Below are 24329 nucleotides of genomic sequence, written 5' to 3' on the forward strand. Positions count from 1 at the left end.
TGGGGATTTTGCTCTTGGGTAGTTTTTTGATTACCGCTTCAATATCGTTGCTGGTAATTGGTCTGTTCAGATTTTCTGTTTCTTCCTTGGTCAGTCTTGGAAGGTTGTATTTTTCTAGGAAGTTGTCCATTTCTCTGAGGTTTTCTAGCATTCTCTAATAATTCTTCGTATTTCTGTGGGGTTCGTCGTGATTTTTCCTTTCTCATTTCTGATTCTGTTGATGTGTGTTGATTATCTTTTTCTCTAAATACGTCTAGGTAGAGGTTTATCTATTTTGTTTATTTTCTTGAAGAACCAGCTCTTGGTTTCATTGATTTTTTTCTATTGTTTTATTCTTCTCAATTTTATTTATTTCTACTCTGATTTTTTTTATGTCCCTCCTTCTGCTGACTTTGGGACTCATTTGTTATTCTTTTTCCAATCTCAAGAATTGTAACTTTAGACTATTCATTTAGGATTGTTCTTTTCCTTCTTTAAATATGCCTGGATTGCTATATACTTTCCTCTTAAAACTGCTTGTGCTGCATCCCACAGAAGTTGGGGCTTTGCGTTGTTGTCATTTCTTTCCATATATTACTTGATCTCTAATTTAATCTGGTCGTTGATCCACTGATTATTTAGGAGCATGCTGTTAAGCCTCCATGTGTTTGTGAGCCTTTTTGCTTTCTTTGTACAATTTATTTCTAGTTTTACGCCTTTGTGGTCTGAGAAGTTGGTTGGTAGAATTTCAATCTTTTGTAATTTACTGAGGCTCTTTTTGTGGCCTAGTATGTGGTCTATTCTGGAAAATGTTCCATGTGCACTTGAGAAGACTGTGTATCTTGCTGCTTTTGGATGTAGAGTTCTGTAGATGTCTATTAGGTCCATCTGTTCTAATGTGTTGTTCAGTGCCTCTGTGTCCTTACTTATTTTCTGTCTGGTGGATCTGTCCTTTGGAGTGAGTGGTGTGTTGAAGTCTCCTAAAACGAATGCATTGCTTTCTATTTCCTCCTTTAATTCTGTTAGTATTTGTTTCACACATGTTGGTGCTCCTGTATTGGGTGCATATATATTTAGAATGGTTATATCCTCTTGTTGGACTGACCCCTTTATCATTATGTAATGTCCTTATTTATCTCTTGTTGCTTTCTTTGTTTTGAAGTCTGTTTTGTTCTATACTAGTAGTGGAACACCTGCTTTTCTCATCTTGTTGTTTTCATGAAATATCTTTTTCCATCCCTTGACTTTTAGTCTGTGCATGTCTTTGGGTTTGAGGTAAGCAGCATATAGACGGGTCTTGCTTTTTTATCCATTCTATTACTCTGTGTCTTTTGATTGGTGCATTCAGTCCATTTACATTTAGGGTGATTATTGAAAGATACGTACTCATTGCTATTGCAGGCTTTAGATTTGTGGTTACTAAAGGTTCAGTAGCTTTTCTCTCTTACTATCTAACTTAACTCGCTTATTGAGCTATTATAAACAGTCTGATTATTCTTTATTTCTCTCCCTTCTTATTCCTCCTCCTCCATTCTTTATATGTTAGGTGTTTTATTTTGTGCTCTTTTGTGTTTCCTTTGACTGCTTTTGTGGGTAGTTCATTTTATTTTTTGCCTTTAGTTAGTATTTGGTTGGTTTGCTTTCTTTGCTGTGATTTTATTTTCTCTGGTGACATCTATTTAGCCTTAGGGGTGCTCCAATCTAGAGCAGTCCCTCTAAAATACTCTGTAGAGGTGGTTTGTGGGAAGCAAATTCCCTCAACTTTTGCTTGTCTGGGAATTGTTTAATCCCTCCTTCATATTCAAGTGATAATCATGCTGGATACAGTGTTCTTGGTTCAAGGCCCTTCTGTTTCACTGCATTAAGTATATCATGCCATTCTCTTCTGGCCTGTAAGGTTTCTGTTGAGAGGTCTGATGATAGCTTGATGGGTTTTCCTTTGTAGGTGACCCTTTTTCTCTCTCTGGCTGCCTTTAATACTCTGTCTTTGTTCTTGATCTTTGCCATTTTAATTATTATGTGTCTTGGTGTTGTTCTCCTTGGGTCCCTTCTGTTAGGAGTTCTGTGTGCTTCTGTGGTCTGAGCAACTATTTCCTCCCCCAGTTTGGGGAAGTTTTCAGCAATTATTTCTTCAAATACACTTTCTATCCCTTTTTCTCTCTCTTCTTCTTCTGGTACTCCTATAATGCGGATATTGTTCCGTTTGGATTGGTCACACAGTTCTCTTAATATTGCTTCATTCCTGGAGATCCTTTTATCTCTCTCTGTGTCAGCTTCTCTGCATTCCTGTTCTCTGATTTCTATTCCATTAACGGCCTCTTGCACCTTCTCCATTCTGCTTTTAAGTCCTTCCAGAGATTGTTTTATTTCTGTATTCTCCCTCCCAACTTTATCCATTAGCTCTTGCATTTTTCTCTGCAGCTCCATCAGCATGGTTATGACCTTTATTTTGGATTCTTTTTCAGGAAGATTGGTTAAATCTATCTCCCCAGGTTCCCTCTCAGGGGATGTCTGTGTGATTCTGGTCTGAATCAAATTCTTCTGCCTTTTCATGGCACTAAAGGTAGTCATGGGCAGTTGCCACATGTGTTAGTTGGGTGAACAAAGTCCCTTCCCGCTAGCTTGTTGCCTTCCTCTCCTGTGAGAATGGTAACCCCTAGTGGCTTGTGCTGCTGGGCAGCTGCATGCCAACAACATCTCTGGGTCGGCCCGGGTGGCTGCCCGGGGAAGCTCTGCGCAGCTGTTGTGGGCGTGGCTGCTGCTCCGCTATGGTGGGGCTGCAAGGGAGGGGGAACGGGTGGGAGGCTGTTTATCGCCATGAGGGGCCTCAGAGCTGTGCTGCTGCCCAGGGGGTTAGGGCTCCCAGAGTTCCCCGGGATTCCCAGTTGCTGGGCTGAGTGTGCCGGGACGCTCCTGTCCAGCTGCGAGGCTCCTGTCCCTTTAAGACTTTCAAAAAGCACCTGCTTTTCTTTTGTCCCAGGGGCGCCGGCTATGAGAACCCGCTCGCAGCTTTTACTGTTCCATTTCCCTAGTATCCAGCACACCACGAACTGTGTGTCTGCGCTACTGGTGCTGGGTATTTAGCATTCCTGGGCTTCCAGTCCCTCCCCGTTCTGACTCCTCTCCTCCCTCTGGGGAGCTGGGGTGAGGGGCGCTCAGGTCCCGCTGGGCGACGGCTTGTATCTTACCCCCTTCGTGAGGCACTCAGTTCTCCCAGGTGTGGATGTAGCCTGGTTGTTGTACTGTATCTTCTGGTCTCTCTTTTAGGAATAGTTGTATTTGTTGTATTTTCAAAGATACATATGGTTTTGGGAGGAGATTTCCACTGCCCTACTCACGCTGCCATCTTGGCTCCTCCTCTTCATTTTATTTTTGAACTGCATGTGGACCCAAGAGAAGTTTTCGGAGAGGTTGACTCTTCATCCTTTGTTTTAGATACTAGAAACCTAGGTGGTATCTTCATCCAGAGAAAGGTAGTAGCTTTATTAGCAAACAGGTAAAGAAGCACAGGGATCCCATTTACCATGGAAATAAAGCTTCTACTTTGAGGTAAATGAAAGTCTGAATAAAATTACTACAAGTCTAAAAGCTGAGGACAATTTAAAAAGACCTGTCCTTTAAAAAGTCTTCTCTAGGAAATAGATGTATTTGTTCAATAAATTAAGGAAAAATTAGAATAGTTTTTAAAAAAGTAAACACTAGAATGACTGTCAGGAACAGTAGATACTGAAAGGAAAACAAAAACAGCACTCCTCTTCGTATAATGTGGGGAGGAGGACATGGGGAAGGCAGTATAACACAGAGAAGATAAGTAGTGATTCTACAGCATCTTACTATGCTGATGGACAGTGACTGCAATGGGGTATGTCGGGGGGACTTGATAATAGGCGGAGTCTAGTAACCATAATGTTGCTCATGTAATTGTACATTAATGATAGCAAAATAAAAAAATAATAAAAATAAAAGTAAAAATTTAAAAAAAACAGTGCTCATCTTTAAATCAGCCTGGGTGTGTCTGAGTATTAGACCCAAAAGTAAACGGAAATTAGGAGGTGTAGAATATGATGGCTGGGCCAGAAAGGACCTTCAAAAAAACAATCTCAAGACTACGGCTGCCACCAAGACAAATTCCTAAATTTTACAAAAATATAGAGCATTCAAATGCCATTCACAAAGAAAAAAATGTCATGTACAACACTGCCTCTCCAATAATGTAGTAAGTACTGTGCAATAGATAATCTCTTGAAAGGTGCTTTTTTCCCAAATGAGTTAAAATTTACAAAACATGGACTCTGGGCAACTGACACTCACTGAACAAAAAACTGACAAGGCTGGCACCAACAATATTTTCTATGTCACTCTTCTCCCTTCAGTTAATAACTGTGTTTGTGTTATGATCTTTTCTTGGCAACATATTCTGGGTATGAACTTAAGCACTAAATTACAGAAAAATAGTTATTACTTGAAAAACTGCTGAAAACTCAGGAATCCAAACCGATTTTGGAAGCAGGTACTGTGGTATGAGCTCTTTTAACTATTTACACTAAAAACTGAAACACACTGAAGATTTGGTTGAATTAATCCAGTCTGCAACTGCACAAATGCTGAACACAGAAACAAAAAAAAAATACTGATTTTGTTATCCTTAAACAAAACCTCTTCTTTTATAGCTAGTATTTTAAGAATTCAACTAATAAATGCTAATTATGGCAAATGATCTCTTCATTATACAAGCAACTCTGGCTAAAGAAAAACAGAGCAAAATTGAGCATAAACCTTTGCTGAAATTACCAACTAAAATACAGAATAGAAAAATCACTTCAATGTCCACATATAATTTTCTTTCTAATGGTTTACTTGGGGAACAGTGGTTTGAAATCCTTAATTTCTTTTCACTAGGAGTAATTATTTAAAATTGCCATTTTTGTAGGTCAAAAACAGTAGAATATCAACAATTTTATTTAAGTTCACTGTAATTTAACTTTATATTGTTCTTCATTATTTCAGAGCCTTTTCCACAGGTACCAGGAACATACAGAAAAGAGCATGAGTGGGTCTTCATGAAGGCAGAAACAAAACGGCCCTCACAGATTACTGATCTCCTTCCCTAAATGCCACAGTTACTAATTCTAAGACCCTTACTAAAACTATAGGCTTAAATAACTGAACCCAAAGGTAAAGAGGGAAGAATCACATCTCTCATTTCTACCTCTGACCTCTTCATTCATTCCAAATTACTATTCCCTATCAGAAGTGATGTGCCTGATTGGTGAGTAGCAACAGCCTAACGTCTGCTAATTCACATTTCCGCAGTGGATGGAGTTCATGTATTAGGAAGTTGCATAAATGTATAAGAAGTGGTTCTAAGTATGTACATATGCCTCCTCTGCAGCCTCTCATTCTCAGGAGGGTCATCCTATTTAGATTTAGGATGTCCATCTGACCACAGGTTAACTGTGTTCTCCAATTCAGTTAAATAAAAGCTGTATTTTTATTTCCATCAATCTGGCATCAATGTTTTATTTCTTAATATGCTATAGACCCAGTGGTGGAAGGAAGAGGTATGATCAGTAATCAGCCATCACATATAATGAGAGATTTTTAACACAGGAGAACAGCTTAATAAATGCAGTACAGATATATTTTATGAAGTCATAAAATATATAATTCTTACAACTACGGAGAGATAAGGAAAAAAATCTGTGACATAATCCTAAGTAAATTTTAAAAAGTAGAAATATAATATGGTATTACTCTATGTATCTGTAAGCAGTTATACGAAGCCTGCATGTGAGAAAAGGAAAGTATTATGGAAAAAAGGTTAAATAAGTTAATAAAAATATGAGAGATTTTTCTTTTTTTAATATATTTTTTAATATTTTTAAATCTTCTTAATGTTGTTATAATATCTTTCAATATCTATGCCTCAGGACAAAACCAGAAAGGAAATATATGGAGAAAGGGCACTCTTAGAATAGTGGGACTCCAGATATTTTTAATACTTTTTTTATTGCCATTAAAATGCATATTTACCAAAACAAATTTTATTTAAATTAACATAAATCCAGAGCATCCTGACCTCATGTGCATACCTGGGAGTTCCTGCACTGAAATAATCTATTCAGCTAAGCTGAGCCTCTCAGATCAGATGTCTCACTGGTACCAGGTCATGATGAGAAGCTTTCAAGTTATCAAGGAAACATGCAGGTAGCCATGGGTTCAATTTCTCAGCTTATCATCAGGGACTTCAGACCAGCCACCTCCTCTCTCTCTACAACTGCCAGCAACATTTTTAGATTCACTTTCCACTGACCTTCACGCGTTACTTAAACATAGCTCCCATTTAACTGGCAACTCTCCTCACATCCTCATCCTCATCCATTCTATCTCCCATCCCACATCCACAATAAAAAAAAAAATACTGATTTTGTTATCCTTAAACTAAACCTCTTCCTTTATAGCTAGTATTTTAAGAATTCAGCTACTAATAAATGCTAATTATAGCAAATGATCTCTTCATTGTACAGGCAACTCTGACTAAAGAAAAAAAGAGCAAAATTGAGCATAAACCTTTGCTGAAATTACCAACTAAAATACAGAATAGAAATATCACTTCAATTTCCACATATAATTTTCTTTCTAAGTGTTTTTTCCAGAGACATGGGTATAAAGCCTTATAGTCTATGAACAGTATCTTGAGATAGTTTTTCCCACCTCTTTGCTTATCTAAATTTCACCCACCCTTTTAGGCTCCAGTACATGAAGCTTTGTTTTTCCTTCTCTATGAGGTCTTAATATGGCTAAAATTTGTTAAGCACTCACTCTGTGGCAGACACATTAGCCTACATACCTAGTATGCATTAACTCATTCAATTCTAACACTAACCCTAGGTATTATTTTCCCCAAATTACAAATGAGGAAACAGAGGCACAGAGATTCTAAGTAATTTTGCACAAGTTACACAGCCAGTAAGTGGTAGACCCAGGCTTTCAACTCAAGCAATCTGATTCCATGCATATCACTGTTATCTGACCTCTCTTTCTAAAGACATTAACCTTCCCAGAGACTGCAGCCTACCTAACCTTTCCCTTCTACTGTACTTGTTACATACACCCCAAATAAGTTTTATACTTTCTGTATAATTTTTCTTGGTCTCTCTTATTTGTTTCATACGCACTTACTCACCAACTAAATTATAAGTTCCTTGCAGGCAAGGCAACAATGACATTTGCTTCTTGCCCCTACTTCTAGCAGAGTGTTCTGTATAAAAGCACTTAATAAATACCTTCTAAGCTGTTTTCTTTTTAAATCCCTGGCAAATTCTTTATTATAAAGACAGATTATTTTTCTATTTTTTTAAATGCAAAGTATTATTTAAAAAAGGAGAACACTGAAATATTCAGGCATGATGACAAGGAAATTCTACAAAGTGAACACTGGGCATAATCATGCCCTTGCTATAAACCCTAAAGAACATGAAGTCACAGACGATGACTCAGCAAAATTACTTTAACACCTGAAGGATAACTCATGCCATCAGGATTTAGCATTACTAAAGTTAGGCCACTGACTACATATACTTATTTTTCTCCTTAATGCATCTTCTCTGGTGAGTCATATCTATAAAACTGGCAGACCAATAATGTTTTCCACTTGCTAAAGGGGAACTAAAACAAGGAAAATCAGATGAAGTTTCTTCTGCATATGTATAATCAGTAAATGACAATCTGTGTTACCAGGAAGAGCACACACAGGCGAAAAAACACTAAAATAAGAAAGCCTTCCAGGCCCAGAAATATATATTTTTGAACATACAGTTGATGTACATTATATTGGTTTCAGGCATACAACAGAATAAATTTTCAATGTCTTTCAATCCATCACAGTAAGAAAATAACAATAGAGTTCAAATTCATGATCTGTCTTGAATTACCCTCTAATTAAACCATGTACCAAGGCAGTTCAGAGCTAACCAAAAAACTTAATACTGGATTTTAAGAAGTACCACAGGCCATAAGTAAAAGGAAATACCCCTAATAAAACAGAAATATTATCCAAACACTTCATCAAGTTTCTTGACTATAAATCTAACAACATAAAAATCAGGGGGGCTATAGGTTTTAAGATAATTTTAAGAGGATAAAAGAGAGATGCTTAGGGTTTTATGGGCTTTTTATTGGACACCAATTTTCAACTACATTTCTAATATAGTTTTAATTTACACACAAATAAAAACTGAAAAATTCTGCTAGCTTTCTAGGTACTTGAACTATCTCTGGAAAAGACTAATGTGGTCCTCAAACACAAATAAATTATGATTATGGGATTTAATTTTTCTTTTCTCTTTTAGCAACTGTTAGTTTTCTGGAGCCAACCAAGTTGTGTGACAACAGAAGCAAAAGCAAACCAATGTTTTCTGTAGGCTGAGGAGGTCCATCCCTTACGGGCTATAGTCCCTAAATGATTAAAACCAAGGAGTATTTAATGGCACTGAATTGTACACTTAAAAATGGTTTAAATGCCTACCCCCCCCAAAAAAAAAAACTGAACAGGAATTTTTAAGTCAATGGATAAAAAGAAAAAAGAAAATTACTCTGAATTTAATATAAAATGGTATTTAAAGATGCAAACTAATGCATTATTTTCAAATTATAGTTCAGACTTTTTCCAAAAAAAAATATGGATGCTTTTTTCTATAATGAACTGGAAATTAATTAGAGATTCCACCTTGAGATCTGGAAGGCAAGTAAGTATCTTAACCCTAATCTGGTGTCCTAATTCCAATTATACCAAACTACCATGTTCACTGGTAGTAGTCTCCAGAAACCAGTACATCAAAGTTGAATACTGTGCCTCATTGTAACTGCAACTGCAACTCATCTTGGCCTGCTCTTTATCTGTCTGTCATGCCACAAAAGCCGAGTCTGCAACACTATTATTTCAAAAAACAACACAAGCTTATTACTCTCATACCATATGTACACTATAAAGTAGCCAGGAACAGAATTGTAAATACCACCAGGTTTAAAAACAGCACAACTGAAGGTTATCGTGATCTCCTAATCAAGGATTTCCCAAAAGTAACATACCAAAGCAAGCCACATCTATTGAAAAACAGATTTTTCTAAGGTCTACTGTTACCCACATTTTTCTTATTCATTCTGATGTTTTGCTGCACTGGGAAGTAAAAATCTGTCATGATTTAACACCCACCCACTACCTAAAGAATCCCTACAGCCAAAGTAAAACTTACCTCTGCAAAATGTGTTGATGTGCTATTGTCTATCCTGCTGCCACCACCACCTAAAAAACTGAAGAGGAAAAGGAATGAGTAGTCATTCTATTCCCAGGAACAAGCTTCTCTCTCAGAAGCTAAATATAGAATGGTACATTGAGAACAAAGCCCAATAAGGAAAAGTAACTCATCCCAACATGATACCTACAAAGGAAATTATAAAGAACTGACATGTGGATTCATCTATGAAAAATATTAGAACAAACTACAAAATCAAGGCTAAATCAAGTGCAAAACTGAGACAGGGCCACCACAGAGAAGAAGGACCCACAGCCAGCAGTACAATTCAAATTTAACCTAGCAAAAGAAGAAAAGCAAACATTTATTCTCAAAGAGGCTAAGAAATAAAATGAGTTTATCAAAATAACATTCACTAAAAAAAACCACCACCAGATGAACACAACACTGGAGGCTACTTGAAAATGATTAAATGTAGTAATGCAAGGGGTCTGGTACTATATTTGCCAATTATAGAATGGCTCACTATTTTTTCTTGTTCTGATAGTTTATCCTAGTCTTTGATTATCCTACACATCCTTCAGGACCCATCCCAAATGCTACCTCCTCCCTTAAGTGTTTTCTGAACTCACCAACCAAATGAGCCCTCTCCATACCCCTCTGTGGCTCTGATTATAAATTCTACTTTATATTATAAATATCTCAAATTTGTCTCATCCATTTCTACCACTTTCCCTTTAACAAAAATTAATCCAGAGGGTAAAAACTGTATTTTATTAATATCATAAATACATACATAGTTTATTATGTGAGACATTATACAGAGCGTTCATCACTTTTGAAGACCCTAAAATGCCATACCTATATTGATGATTCTAAAACAAAAGTTGTTGAATTAATGTCACATGTGTAAACAATAAAACAGCTACCTAGTCCCAAAGACTGGGAGAACTATTAGATCCTATTACCCCCATGAAATTTGCAAAGACAAGAGGAAACTGGCTAACACTTTGGGAGAAAAGGATGGAAAGGATCACAAGAACTGCTGGATACCACTTTTAGACACAAATAAGCACACAAACATGTACACTCACTCACATGTCCACAAAATACTCAAATAGCTTTCATTTTCAGAATTACAATACCAGTCCAGGCACTGCACTAAGCTCATTGAAGAAACAAACACACTCTGGTTAGTCTGGAACCAAAAGTGAAAGAGCAAAGCTAATGCCATTCTCTAGGTAATCATTCTGAGGACTCATTCTCTGATTAGAAATCATTTAACACCTATATTGGTTTCAGAAGTTAAAAATCCTCTGGTAAAAAGCACTTTAAACATAGAACAAGCTCACACGTACAGGTACATCTATGCAAATAAACAAATAATTGAACTACTGCAGTGTACCCATTTTACTGCTCAAGTCTAGACAGGCTTCTAGGGTTCTTAACTACATAATTTCAGGAATTCAAACATCCCTGGTAATTAAAGCTATCAACTCTTATCTTTTGGGGTTCTACTCCTGAAACTCCTTCAGCATTCCCTCTCCTTAAAATTCCTTTGCATTTTGAGTGGTAAAACTAATCATAGAGAAAGGATAATAAAAACAACTACATGGTTCAGAGAAATGCTTTCTTAAAAAACCTACTAGATGTCCCTGCAGATGAATATCTAGTTGCAAATGGAGCCCATTTTCCCATGTTTACATATAAGATCTTCCTCTTGTTAATTTTTACCATCCACTACTTACCACAGTAAATTCACATCAGCAAATGTTTATGAACTTTATAGAAGGGAATACCATGCTGTTTCTACTAATTCTAAGGAAAAAATCTCTTCAACCATTTAAAACACTGATTTTCAGAAGACCTAATCTTCACATGGAGTATTTGCTACCATAGCACCTACACAGGACAACTTTTGACCTATAAGAGCATAAATAAAATAATTAAGTCAAGGGAGAGCAGGATCCATGGACTAATCCTGCAGTTAATCACTATCCTCATTTATAACCATATTTTGTATACAAGACTAAAGAAACCAGGATTACTATTTAAAAACATAGAAAAACATAAGCCCATTAGTTGCCCCCCAACAACTAATATGCTATTTAACACATGCAGAGCATAAGAGCTTGAAATAAGTATTTGATAGCACAAATAAAAAGCCAACCAAAGTTAGCATGCCATCCATACAAAATTGCTAATCTTGCTGTCATGCTAATCTTACAGGTTTTAGAATTGGTATTGTATTATTTAAAGCCAAGATTATTAGATCAACATTTAAATGTTTGAACCAAACTAAATCCCATGCCATATACTGTCCCAGAAGCTCCAGTTCATTTATACATATGACCACCAATCACTGATAAAGTTAAACTAATAATACATACTGTAAAATGTGTAGTTTTTCCTGGTTGTGGAAGGGACCTTCAACTTTAGAGTCTGCCAACAGTAACAGTAAAGGAATATTTACTGCCATTGAAACTCCCAAAGTCATTCCAAGATTAGAAGATTTGGATTACAGATTCTTTTTATCCATTCAGTACTTCTTCAACCAAAGTTCAACCAAACAGCCACAAAACAGCAAACATGCCATTCATTATATTTAGCCAAGGAAGTACATCCTATCAATGCTACTCTACTTTTTATTCTTTACAGTTTTACTCATATTAATCAAGAATTGTAATATTGTCACTTTCAGAAATATTTCCACTTTTTATAGGCTATATACCTTTAGTATGACCAGTAAGAGCCAATTTCAAGCACTATGAACCCAATTATTACTATTACAGTGGCAAAATGGCATATGTTTGACCACAATAATCCTAATAAGAACAAACCCAACCCACGGCTTCCTCAAAGCAGAGTAATATCAGGAAATGCAGTTTCCCTGACTAGGAGAGCCTATCTAACTTATTAGATATCTTCACCCGAAGTCACTCTCTAGTCCATCAAAGAAGTACAATAGCAATTTACCTTTGGGCAACAAAGTGGTCACTAAAAATCAACCAATAATCTGAGAGAACCCCAAAATCTCAGAATATAAATGAAAACTTATCAGATTTACTGATATGTATATAAAGGCTTCCAAAGAATGCCACACACAAAGAGAAGCCTGACACCCACTAACATCCCTTTCCAAATTTTTCCATTTTTCTTCCCCTTCCCTCTCCTCTCACCCCTTTCAGTAAAGAGTTGAATTATAAAAATTCCTTTCTATTTATTCAGTACATGCTGAGAGAAAATAATTATTATAACAATGCCTCATTTATTCATGGGCTTGTACAATACCTGGAATCATCTGTCACTTCTTCAATAAAGCCTGATTCACATCTGGGACAAATATATTCCTATGGAAGAAAAAAATAAAATTGTTTCATTAGAAACCTAAGTATGTAGTTTCAGAATAATATGCAGTATACAAGCTATGAAATGTTGTACTGTGTTATTTAAATGCTGACACCCAGGGTAGTTTTTCTATCATACTCTGGCAAAGAAAGAATTCCGTAAGATGTTTGCAGAGTGGCTTCATAAGGGTTCCCACTGAGTGCTGAAAGGGAAAATGTCAAAGATATTCTCTTTTTAATTTGGGTTGATTTTTTTTAACTGGAATGAACAGATTATCTAATTTCCTTTTCAAATCTAATGAAAAAACTACACTAGATGTATCAGAGCAGTAAAAGATTATAATATTGATGGGTACAGAAACTGCAGTTTTTTTACCATGTACATATGAGACATAAACTGAATCACAGCATAATTTTTAGACTAGGAATTTACAATGCAGTTTTACAAAATTTCTACTCCATTTTTTGATTACCAATGGTTCCAAATAAAATTTAATATTCTCAGGTATTCTACAGAAATGTTAATTCAAATAACCAGAGCGATGTCATTAAATCAGCTTACTCTTTCCTTCAGTAATTTCCATAGTAAATAATATCAAGTTCTAGGGTTGATAAGAGAGAATATACTTTAAAGACTGCCTTAACACAGCTCTAAAAAGTTTATTTTAACTATCTATTAAAATAGATCTGGGAAAGACACTTTCAACTATTTTCTTGCTCACTATATTTTCTAAACCCTAATCTTTGTATTATCAGAAGGTGATGTAAGCTGCATTTGGCTACTCAAAGACAGAATGGTAACTCAAACATTCAAATATTTTCTTAAAAGAGATATAAGGGAAAAAAAGACCAATCCTCCATCAAGGAGATTAATTTGATAAAGAAAAAGTCAATCCAAGATACAGTAGAGTTTAGTAAAATAATCGCTATAATCAATGTATACTGGGAATATAAAAAATGCCTAAGTTTGCCTGAGGGAATCAAGGAAGGCTTTGCGTGACATAGAGACTTAAAATATTAGTCTGTTCACTCAATGAAAAAGGAAATTATGGGTTAGGGAGCCTAACATTAGAATATTGAATTCAAGTAGGTTGGAGGGGAGTGGTATCATGAGCATTGATAGGCAAGCTGGGATAAAATTATGGAAAACTTCAGATTACTATGAACTGTACCTCCCCTGTGGATCGGAAGCTAACTTTTTTCTCCACTATGCACATGAAGGATGAGAAACACTCTTAATGAGCATACTGTGAACTACTCCAGAAATACAATAATCTGGAGACCACATAAAGCCCTGAGCACTCCCCCATTTCTTCATCCCTACCCTCCCAGGTAGCAATTAAGTCCATTCCTTTCTCTACCACTAAGAAACTTTATCTGAATCAAAGTGAGATTTAGAAGGCTAACCTTAAATCTATTCTAATATCTAAAATTAAAAAGAAAAAACAGAATCAGTTACAAAATGTAATTTGTCACTATCACAGGGAAGGCCTTCTTCCTTCCCTCTTCCTCTCTCCTCATTCCCACTGCTCTCAAGATCCCCTATATGCAACAACTGCCAATGTGTATCTCCAACCCAGACCACTCATGTGAACTCCAGATCATTTATTCTCATATATAGTCTCTCTCATGCTTCTTCTCTTACTTACACAGTTACTGTCATGCACATACTCTCAACAGGTGGCACTGAGTTTGCTCACACTGGAAACCTCGGAATCATTCCTGACACCCTCCTCTTGGTTATATTCCACATCCAACCATCAAATCCTGACACCCCTACCTCAAATACATTCCTCAAATCTACTTCCTTGTTCCAGTGGCTCTATCTTAACCCAAGCCAGCTCTGGCTCTAGACACTGAATATCTTCCTGCTTAAGTGCTGTCTGACTTTCTTCTAACCTTTTCCTATCTGTTCTACATATTGTAGTCAGAACAATCTTTTTTAAAACGTAAAAGGGACCATGTCATTTCCCAGCTTAGACCCTCTCAGGTATTCTCCAAAACACTCAGAATAAAATCAAACTCTTAAACATGATGTACATGGCCCTGATTCAGCTGGTCTCTGTTCAACTTATCAGCCTTACTCCAGGGCACTCTCTCCCTCCCTCAGAGCATTCCAGCTACAAGAGTCTTTCAAGTTTACTAACTCATCAAGCTCATTCCTGCTGCTAAGCTTTCAAATATACTGCTCCTATAAATGAAATACATATTGCTCCTATAACTGAAATACTATTCACCTATCTTTTTGCATGGCAAAGGACTTCTAATCCTTTTAAAGTCTGCATTTTAATATTGCATCAGGAAGTCCCTTCACCACCCAATCTAAATGGTTTACTCTTATCATTTTCTACTACAGCACCCCATTCATTGCTTTATACCACTTACCACAATTTGTAATTGTGTTTGTTTAATGCTTTTTAAAAGTCTACATCCAAAAGGCAGAGCCAAGATGGTGGCGTGAGTAGGACAGTGGGAATCTCCTCCCAAAAACATATATATTTTTAAAAATACAACAAATACAACTAATCCTAAAAGAGAGACCAGAAGACACAGGACAACAGCCAGACTACATCCACACCTGCGAGAACCCAGCGCCTGGTAAAAGGGGTAAGATACAAGCCGCAGCCCGGCGGGACCTGAGGCCCCTCACCCCAGCTCCCGGAGGGAGGAGAGGAGTCGGATCAGGGAGGGAGAGGGAGAGGGAGCCCAGGACTGCTAAACGCCCAGCCCCAGCCATCCCCACCAGAGCGCATACATAATGTGTGCGTGGGGTGCTGGAAACTAGGGAAACAGGACAGTAAGACCTTTAAGCGGGTCCCAAAGCAGGCGCCCCTGTGACAAAGAAAAGCGAGTGCTTTTTGAAAGTCTTAAAGGGACAGGGACCCCACCACTGGACGGATGCATCCCGGGTCACAGTCCAGCAGCTGGAAATTCCAGGAAACTCCGGGCGCACTAACCCCCTGGGAAACAGCTCTGAGACCCCTCACAGAGGTAAACAACCAAACAGCCCCCTGTCCATTACCCCTCCGGGGCCCCGCCCTAGCAGAGCAACAGCCTGAGGCTGGCCATGCCCACAGCAAGGAAGCTTCCTCCATACGGGCTGGGCAAGATACAGAGACCCAGTCTACATGCAATTGCCCAACACAAGCCACTAGGGGTCACAGTTATCGCAGTAAAGAAAGGCCAGGAGCAAGTGGAAACTCTTGGCTCTCCCATCTAACAGATGAGTCAATAGCTCACCATTGCACCTATCAACATGAAAAGGAAAAAAAAAATTGATGCAGACAAGACTAACCCAGACAACTTCAACATCTTCTACATCTTCCCCTGAGAAGGAACCTGGGGAGATAGATTTAACCAGTCTTCCTGAAAAAGAATTCAAAACAAAAGTCATAACCATGCTGATGGACTTGCAGAGAAATAACTAAGGAGGGAGAATACAGAAATAAAACAAGCTCTGGAAGGACTTCAAAACAGAATGGACGAGATGCAAGAGACCATTAACGGACTAGAAAACAGAGAACAGGAACACAGAGAAGCTGATGCAGACAGAGATAAAAGGATCTCCAGGAATGAAAGAATTTTAAGAGAACTGTGTGACCAATCCAAAAGGAACAATATCCGCATTATAGGAGTACCAGAAGAAGAAGAGAGAGAAAAAGGGATAGAAAGTGTCTTTGAAGAAATAATTGCTGAAAACTTCCCCAAACTAGGGGACGAAATGGCCTCTGAGACCACAGAGGTACACAGAACTCCCATGACAAGGGATCCAAGGAGGGCAACACCAAGACACATAATAATTAAAATGGCAAAGATCAAAGACAAGGACAAAGTATTAAAGGCAGCCAGAGGAAAAAGAAAAGGTCACCTACAAAGGAAAACCCATCAGGCTATCATCAGACTTCTCAACAGAGACCCTACAGGCCAGAAGAGAATGGCATGATATACTTAATGCAATGAAACAGAAGGGCGTCAAACCAAGAATACTATATGCAGCACGATTATCATTTAAATATGAAGGAGGGATTAAACAATTCCCAGACAAGCAAAAGTTGAGGGAATTTGCCTCTCAAAAACCACCTCTACAGGGCATCTTACAGGGAGCACTAGATGGGAGAACAACTAAAAAGAGCACAGAACAGAACAAACAACATATGAAGAAGGGAGGAGGAGGAATAAGAAGGGAGAGAAATAAAGAATCATCAGTGTTTATAATAGTTCAATAAGCAAGTTAAGTTAGACAGTAAGAGAGTAAAGAAGCTAACCCTGAACCTTTGGTAACCACAAACTTAAAGCCTGCAATGGCAATAAGTACATACCTTTCAATAATCACCCTAAATGTAAATGGACTGAATGCACCAATCAAAAGACACAGAGTCACGGAATGGATAAAAAAGCAAGACCCATCCATATGCTGCTTACAAGAGACTCACCTCAAACCCAAAGACATGCACAGACTTAAAAGTCAAGGGATGGAAAAAGATATTTCGTGCAAACAACAGAGAGGAAAAAAGCAGGTGTTGCAATGCTACAATCAGATAAAAAAGACTTCAAAATAAAGAAAGTAACAAAGATAAAGAAGGACATTATATAATGATAAAGGGCTCAGTCCAACGAGAGGATATGACCATTATAAATATATATGCACCCAATACATGAGCATCATCAAATGTGAAACAAATACCAACAGAATTAAAGGAGGAAATAGAATGCAATGCATTCATTTTGGGAGACTTCAACACACCACTCACTCCAAAGGACATATCCACCAGACAGAAAATAAGTAAGGACACAGAGGTACTGAACAACACATTAGAACAGATGGACCTAATAGACATGTACAGAACTCTATATCCAAAAGCAATTGGATACACATTCTTCTCAAGTGCACATGGAACATTCTCCAGAATAGACCACATACTAGGCCACAAAAAGAGCCTCAGTAAATTACAAAAGATTGAAATCCTACCAACCACCTTTTCAGACCACATAGGCATAAAACTAGAAATAAATTGTACAAAGAAAGCAAAAAGGCTCACAAACACATGGAGGCTTAACAACACGCTCCTAAATAATCAATGGATCAATGACCAAATCAAAATGGAGATCCAGCAATATATGGAAACAAATGACAACAACAACACAAAGCCCCAACTACTGTGGGATACAGCAAAAGCAGTCTTAAGAGGAAAGTATATAGCAATCCAGGCATATTAAAGAAGGAAGAACAATCCCAAATGAATGGTCTAATGTCACAATTATCGAAACTGGGAAAAGAAGAACAAATGAGGCCTAAGGTCAGCAGAAGGAGGGACATAATAAAGATCAAAGAAATAAATAAAATTGGGAAGAATAAAACAATAGCAAAAATCAATGAAACCAAGAGCTGGTTCTTCGAGAAAATAAACAAAATAGATAAGCCTCTAACAAGACTTATTAAGAGGAAAAGAGAGTCAACACACATCAACAGAATCAAAAACGAGAAAGGAAAAATCACAATGGACGCCACAGAAATACAAAGAATTATTAGAGAGTACTATGAAAACCTATATGCTAACAAGCTGGGAAACCTAGAAGAAATGGACAACTTCCTAGAAAAATACAACCTTCCAAGACTGACCCAGAAAGAAACAGAAAATCTAAACAGACCAATTACCAGCAACGAAATTGAAGTGGCAATCAAAAAACTAACAAAGAACAAAACCCCCGAGCCAGATGGATTAACCTCAGAATTTTATCAGACATACAGAGAAGACATAATACCCATTCTCCTTAAAAGTTTTTCAAAAAACAGAAGAGGAGGGAATACTCCCAAACTCATTCTATGAAGCCAACATCACCCTAATACCAAAACCAGGCAAAGACCCCACCAAAAAAGAAAACTACAGACCAATATCACTGATGAACACAGATGCAAAAATACTCAACAAAATATTAGCAAACCGAATTCAAAAATAGATCAAAAGGATCATACACCACGACCAAGTGGGATTCATCCCAGGGATGCAAGGATGGTACAACATTCGAAAATCCATCAACATCATCCACCACATCAACAAAAAGAAAGACAAAAACCACATGATCATCTCCATAGATACTGAAAAAGCATTCAATAAAATTCAACACCCATTCATGATAAAAACTCTCAACAAAATGGGTATAGAGGGCAAGCACCTCAACATAATAAAGGCAATATATGATAAACCCACAGGCCAACATCATACTGAACAGCGAAAAGCTGAAAGCATTTCCTCTGAGATCGGGAACAAGACAGGGATGCCCACTATCCCCACTGTTATTCAACATAGTACTGGAGGTCCTAGCCATGGCAATTAGACAAAACAAAGAAATACAAGGAATCCAGATTGGTAAAGAAGAAGTCAAAATGTCACTATTTGCAGATGACATGATATTGTACATAAAAAACCCTAAAGACTCCACTCCAAAACTACTAGAGTTAATATCGGAATTCAGCAAAGTTGCAGGATACAAAATTAACACACAGAAATCTGTGGCTTTCCTATACACTAACAATAAACTAATAGAAAGAGAAATCAGGAAGACAATTCCATTCACAATAGCATCAAAAAGAATAAAATACCTAGGAATAAACCTCACCAAGGAAGTGAAAGACCTATACCCTGAAAACTACGCGACATACACTCTTAAGAGAAATTAAAGAGGTCACTAACAAATGGAAACTCATCCCATGCTCCTGGCTAGGAAGAATTAATATCGTCAAAATGGCCATCCTGCCCAAAGCAATATACAAAAAAGATGCAATCCATATCAAACTACCAACAGCATTCTTCAATGAACTGGAACAAATAGTTCAAAAATTCATATGGAAACACCAAAGACCCTGAATAGCTAAAGCAATCCTGAGAAGGAAGAATAAAGTGGGAAGGGGGATCTCACTCCCCAACTTCAAGCTCTACTACAAAGCCACAGTAATCAAAACAATTTGGTACTGGCACAAAAACAGAGCCACAGACCAATGGAACAGAATAGAGACTCCAAACATTAACCCAAACATATATGGTCAACTAATATTCGATAAAGGGGCCATGGACATACAATGGGGAAATGACAGTCTCTTCAACAGATGGTGCTGGCAAAACTGGACAGCTACATGTAAAAGAATGAAACTGGATCACTGTCTAACCCCATACACAAAAGTAAGTTCAAAATGGATCAAAGGCTTGAATGTAAGTCATGAAACCATAAAACTCTTAGAAGAAAACATAGGCAAAAATCTCTTAGACATAAACATGACTGACCTCTTCTTGAACATATCTCCCCAGGCAAGGGAAACAAACACAAAAATGAACAAATGGGACTATATCAAGCTGAAAAGCTTCTGTACAGCAAAGGACACCATCAATAGAACAAAAAGGTATCCCACAGTATGGGAGAATATATTTGTAAATGACAGATCCAATAAAGGGTTGACATCCAAAATATATAAAGAGCTCACACACCTCAACAACCAAAAAGCAAATAATCCAATTAAAAAATGGGCAGAGGAACTGAATAGACAGTTCTCTAAAGAAGAAATTCAGATGGCCAGCAGACACATGAAAAGATGCTCCACATCGCTTGTCATCAGAGTAATGCAAATTAAAACCACAATGAGATATCATCTCACACCACTAAGGATGGCTACCATCCAAAAGACAAACAACAACAAATGTTGGCAAGGTTGTGGAGAAAGGGGAACCCTCCTACACTGCTGTTGGGAATGTAAATTAGTTCAACCATTGTGGAAAGCAGTATGGAGGTTCCTCAAAATGCTCAAAATAGAAATATCATTTGTCCCAGGAATTCCACTTCTAGGAATTTACCCCAAGAATACAGCACTCCAGTTTGAAAAAGACAGATGCACCCCTATGTTTATTGCTGCACTATTTACAACAGCCAAGATATGGACGCAACCTAAATGTCCATCAGTATATGAATGGATAAAGAAGACGTGCTACATATACACAATGGAATATTACTCAGCCATAAGAAAAAAACAGATCCTACCATTCACAACAACATGGATAGAGCTAGAGGGTATTATGCTCAGTGAAATAAGCCAGGCAGAGAAAGACAAGTAAGAAATGATTTCACTCATCTGTGGAGTGTAAGAACAAAAGAAAACTGAAGGAACAAAACAGCAGCAGAATCAGAGAACCCAAGAATGGACTAATAGTCACCAAAGGGAAAGGGACTGGGGAGGATGGGTGGGAAGGGAGGGATAAGGGTGGGAAAAAAAGAAAGGGGGCATTACGATTAGCATGTACAGTGTGTTGGGGGGCACGGGGAGGGCTGTGCAACACAAAGAAGACAAGTAGTGATTTTACAGCATCTTACTATGTTGATGGACAGTGACTGTGAACAGGGATGTGGGGGGGACTTGGTGAAGGGGGGAGCCTAGTATACATAATGTCCTTCATGTAATTGTAGATTAATGATACCAAAATAAAATTTAAAAGAAAAAGTCTACCTCCATTCAGTAACCTCTAAGTTTCATAATGGCAAGGTCCAGATCAGTTTTGTTTAACACTATATGCCTAGAACAGGCAGGTATTTGATAAATATTTACTGAATAAATAAGCATGAAATTACTTGCCAAAGACCTCACAAACAGGAGTCAAAGTACCAGAATCTAGGAAGAGTTGAAGCAAAGAATTAAAAGAGCTGGAAACAAGAAGTTGTGGCCAGATCATAGGACAGTGAAGCCTAAGGTTTCAGAAGTAGAACCCTCTGGGTGATCACAAAGTCCAAGATACAGTTTTGGGAGTAGGTGGCTAAAGTGGCATAGTGAAGAATGTCTTTTAGATTTAAAGGGCTGTCTACACTGATAATGAAACTTCCAAATGACAGTTGTGACAGAGAGAAAATTACTTCAAAAGTCAGATATCGAATAACAGAGGGGAATTCAAGATGGTGGCATGAGAGGTGAGACAGAGAACTCCTCCCAAAACCACAAATAGTATGAAAATATAGTTAATTAATACAACTAACCCTAAAAGAGCAACAAGAAAGAAGGCTGAACCAGACTATATACAGACCTCACGAACAGAGCAGATCTCACAAAATTGGGTAATGTATGAAAGCTTTAATTCGGCGGGACCCAAGCCCTTCCCCCACCCCAGATCCCCGGTGGGAGGAAGAGAAATGGAGCAGGGAGGGGGTGGAAGCCTGAGACTGCTGAACACCAGCCCTGGAGGTCTGCTTTGCGAGCAGAAACCTACACTGTGTGGTGCTCTGGACGCTGGCGAGCTCAGGCAGATGGAGTGCTCCAGAGACTGAGATTCCAGCCCTTTGTGGAGGAGGGGATCCACATTCGACCACTCTGTGTCACAGGAAAAGCAGGCAGCCTGACAGGCTTCCTAGCAGCCAGGAGGGCTGCTGAAGGGGCGGTGTTTGCACAGACCTTGCTGCACAGGAGAAGGGAGAGCCGGACAAAGTTGTCAGGGTGTGCTCTGCCCAGCTGGTTGGGAACTTTGAGGAACTTCAGGTGCTCCATCCCCCTGATTGCCCTATTCAGCTCTGAGGCCCCCCACTGTGACACGCAGCCTGCTGAGCCTTCCTCCTAGCCTGCCAGTGGGAGGCCCCACCTACAACAGGTAGAGACGCAAAGCACCGAGGCTTACACCTGTGTGCTTGGCCCACTGGCTCTGACACTGGAGACAGGCACCACAGATGGGAATCAGGAAACATCTTTCCTCCCCCCAGGCACCAGCACCACTTCCCTATGACCTCCAACCTCACTCTAGGGCTAAGCAGCTCCAGAGACGGCAGCTTCTGGGCACTAGTGGGCACCACAAAGAAATATGAAACGTCAAAAGAATATGGCTCAGACCAAAATCTCACAAACCCCAGAAAAAGGGCCAAATGAAACTGAACTCGCCAATCTTCCTGAGAGTTCAAAATAAAAATTATAAACATGCTTATGGAGGTACAGAAAAATATTCAGGAACTCAGGAATGAATTTAAGACAGAGATTCAATCATTAAGAAATTTCATATTTGAAATGAAACATACAATGGAAGGACTTAAAAGCAGATTAGATGTAGTAGAAGAGACGGTAAATGGAACAGAAATTACAGAAGAGGAATACAAAGAAGCTGACACATAGAGAGAAAAAACAATCTCTAAGAATGAAAGAATTCAGAGAAATGTATGACCAATCCAAAGGGAACAATATTCACATTATAGTGGTACCAGAAGAGAGAAAAGGGGATAGAAAGTGTCATTGAGGAGGTAATTGCTGAAAACTTCCCCGATCTGGGGAAGGAGACAGTCTCTCAAGTCATGGAGGTGTACAGATCTCCCAACAAAAGGGACCCAAGGAAGACAACATCAAGATATATAATAATTAAAATGGCAAAGATCAAGGATAAAGACAGACTTTTAAAAGCAGGTAGAGAAAAAAGATCACATACAAAGGAAAATCCATCAGGCTATCATCAAACTTCTCAACAGTAACCTTACAGGCCAGAAGGGAGTGGCATGATATATTTAATGCAATGAAGCAGAAGGGCCTTGAATCAAGAACACTCTACCCAGCAAGGTTATCATTTAAATTTAAGGAGGGATTAAACAATTTTCAGATAAGCAAAAGCTGAGAGAATTTACTTCCCACAAATCATGTTTACAGTGCATTTTGGAGGGATTCCTACAGATAGAAGTATTCCTAAGGCTAAATAGATGTCCCCCAAGGGATAGCCAAAGAGTACAAAGTATGATTCATAAGTTACAAAGAATGGAGGAGGAAGAAAAAGGAGGGAAGAAAAAAAAAGAACCTTTAGGTTGTGTTTGTAATAGGATATGAAGTAAGTTAAATTAGACTGTTAGATAGTAAGGGAATTACCCTTGAACCTTTGGTAACCACGAATCTAAAGCCTGCAATGGCAAGTACATACCAACTGATAATCACCCTAAATGTAAATGGTCTGAATGCACCAATCAAAAGACACACACTTACTGAATGAATAAAAAAACAAGACCCATCTATATGCTGCCTACAAGAGACTCACTTCAAACCCAAAGACATACACAGACTGAAAATTGGGGATGGAAAAAGACATTTCATGCAACTAATAGAAAAAAGCAGGAGTTGCTGTACTTGTATCAGACAAAACAGACTTCAAAACAAAGAAAGTAACAAGAGACAAAAGACATGACATAATGATAAAGGGGTCAGCTCAACAAGACGATATAACCACTATAAATATCTACACACCCAACACAGGATCACCTACATATGTGAAACACATACTGACAGAATTAAAGGGGGAAATAGAATGCAATGCATTCATTATAGGATACTTCAACACAACACTCACTCCAAAGGACAGATCAACCAGGCAGAAAATAAGTAGAGACAGAGGCACTGAACAACGTATTAGAACAGATGGACCTAACGGACATCTACAGAACACTCCATCCAAAAGCAACAGGATACACATTCTTCTCAAGTGCACATGGAACATTTTCAAGAGTAGATCATATACTAGGCCACAAAAAGAACCTCTGTAAATTCAAAAAGATTGAAATTGTACCAAGCAGCTTCTCAGATCAGAAAGGTATAAAACTAGAAATAAATTACACAAAGAAAAGAAGCCCACAAACACATGGAGGCTTAGTAACATGCTCCTAAATAATCAATGGATCAATGACCAAATAAAAATAGAGATCAAGCAATATATGGAGACAAATGACAAGAAGAATTCAACAACACAATCTGTGGGACGCA

At 38.1% G+C, this 24329-nt stretch overlaps 1 protein-coding gene across 4 annotated transcripts in view; it reads right to left on the reverse strand.

Moving 5' to 3' along the window:
* RNF115 (ring finger protein 115) overlaps positions 1-24329 on the reverse strand; it is a 108845-nt gene that overhangs the window by 64651 nt on the left and 19865 nt on the right. For 3 of the 4 annotated variants that reach the window (XR_012130313.1, XM_073234532.1, XM_037021646.2), the window contains exons 2-3: positions 12525-12583; positions 9234-9291 (exon numbers count right to left, since the gene is read on the reverse strand). Coding sequence is in view for 3 of the 4 variants with exons in the window: in XM_073234532.1 (XP_073090633.1) it covers positions 9234-9291; positions 12525-12583 (117 nt within the window). In the remaining variant the exon portion in view is untranslated. Of the gene's footprint in view, positions 1-9233; positions 9292-11623; positions 11676-12524; positions 12584-24329 lie in introns of all 4 variants that reach the window. The other variant, XM_073234533.1, reaches the window with a different exon arrangement.

This window comes from Manis javanica, chromosome 4 (genome assembly GCF_040802235.1).
Source record: "Manis javanica isolate MJ-LG chromosome 4, MJ_LKY, whole genome shotgun sequence".
Lineage (NCBI taxonomy): Eukaryota > Metazoa > Chordata > Mammalia > Pholidota > Manidae > Manis > Manis javanica.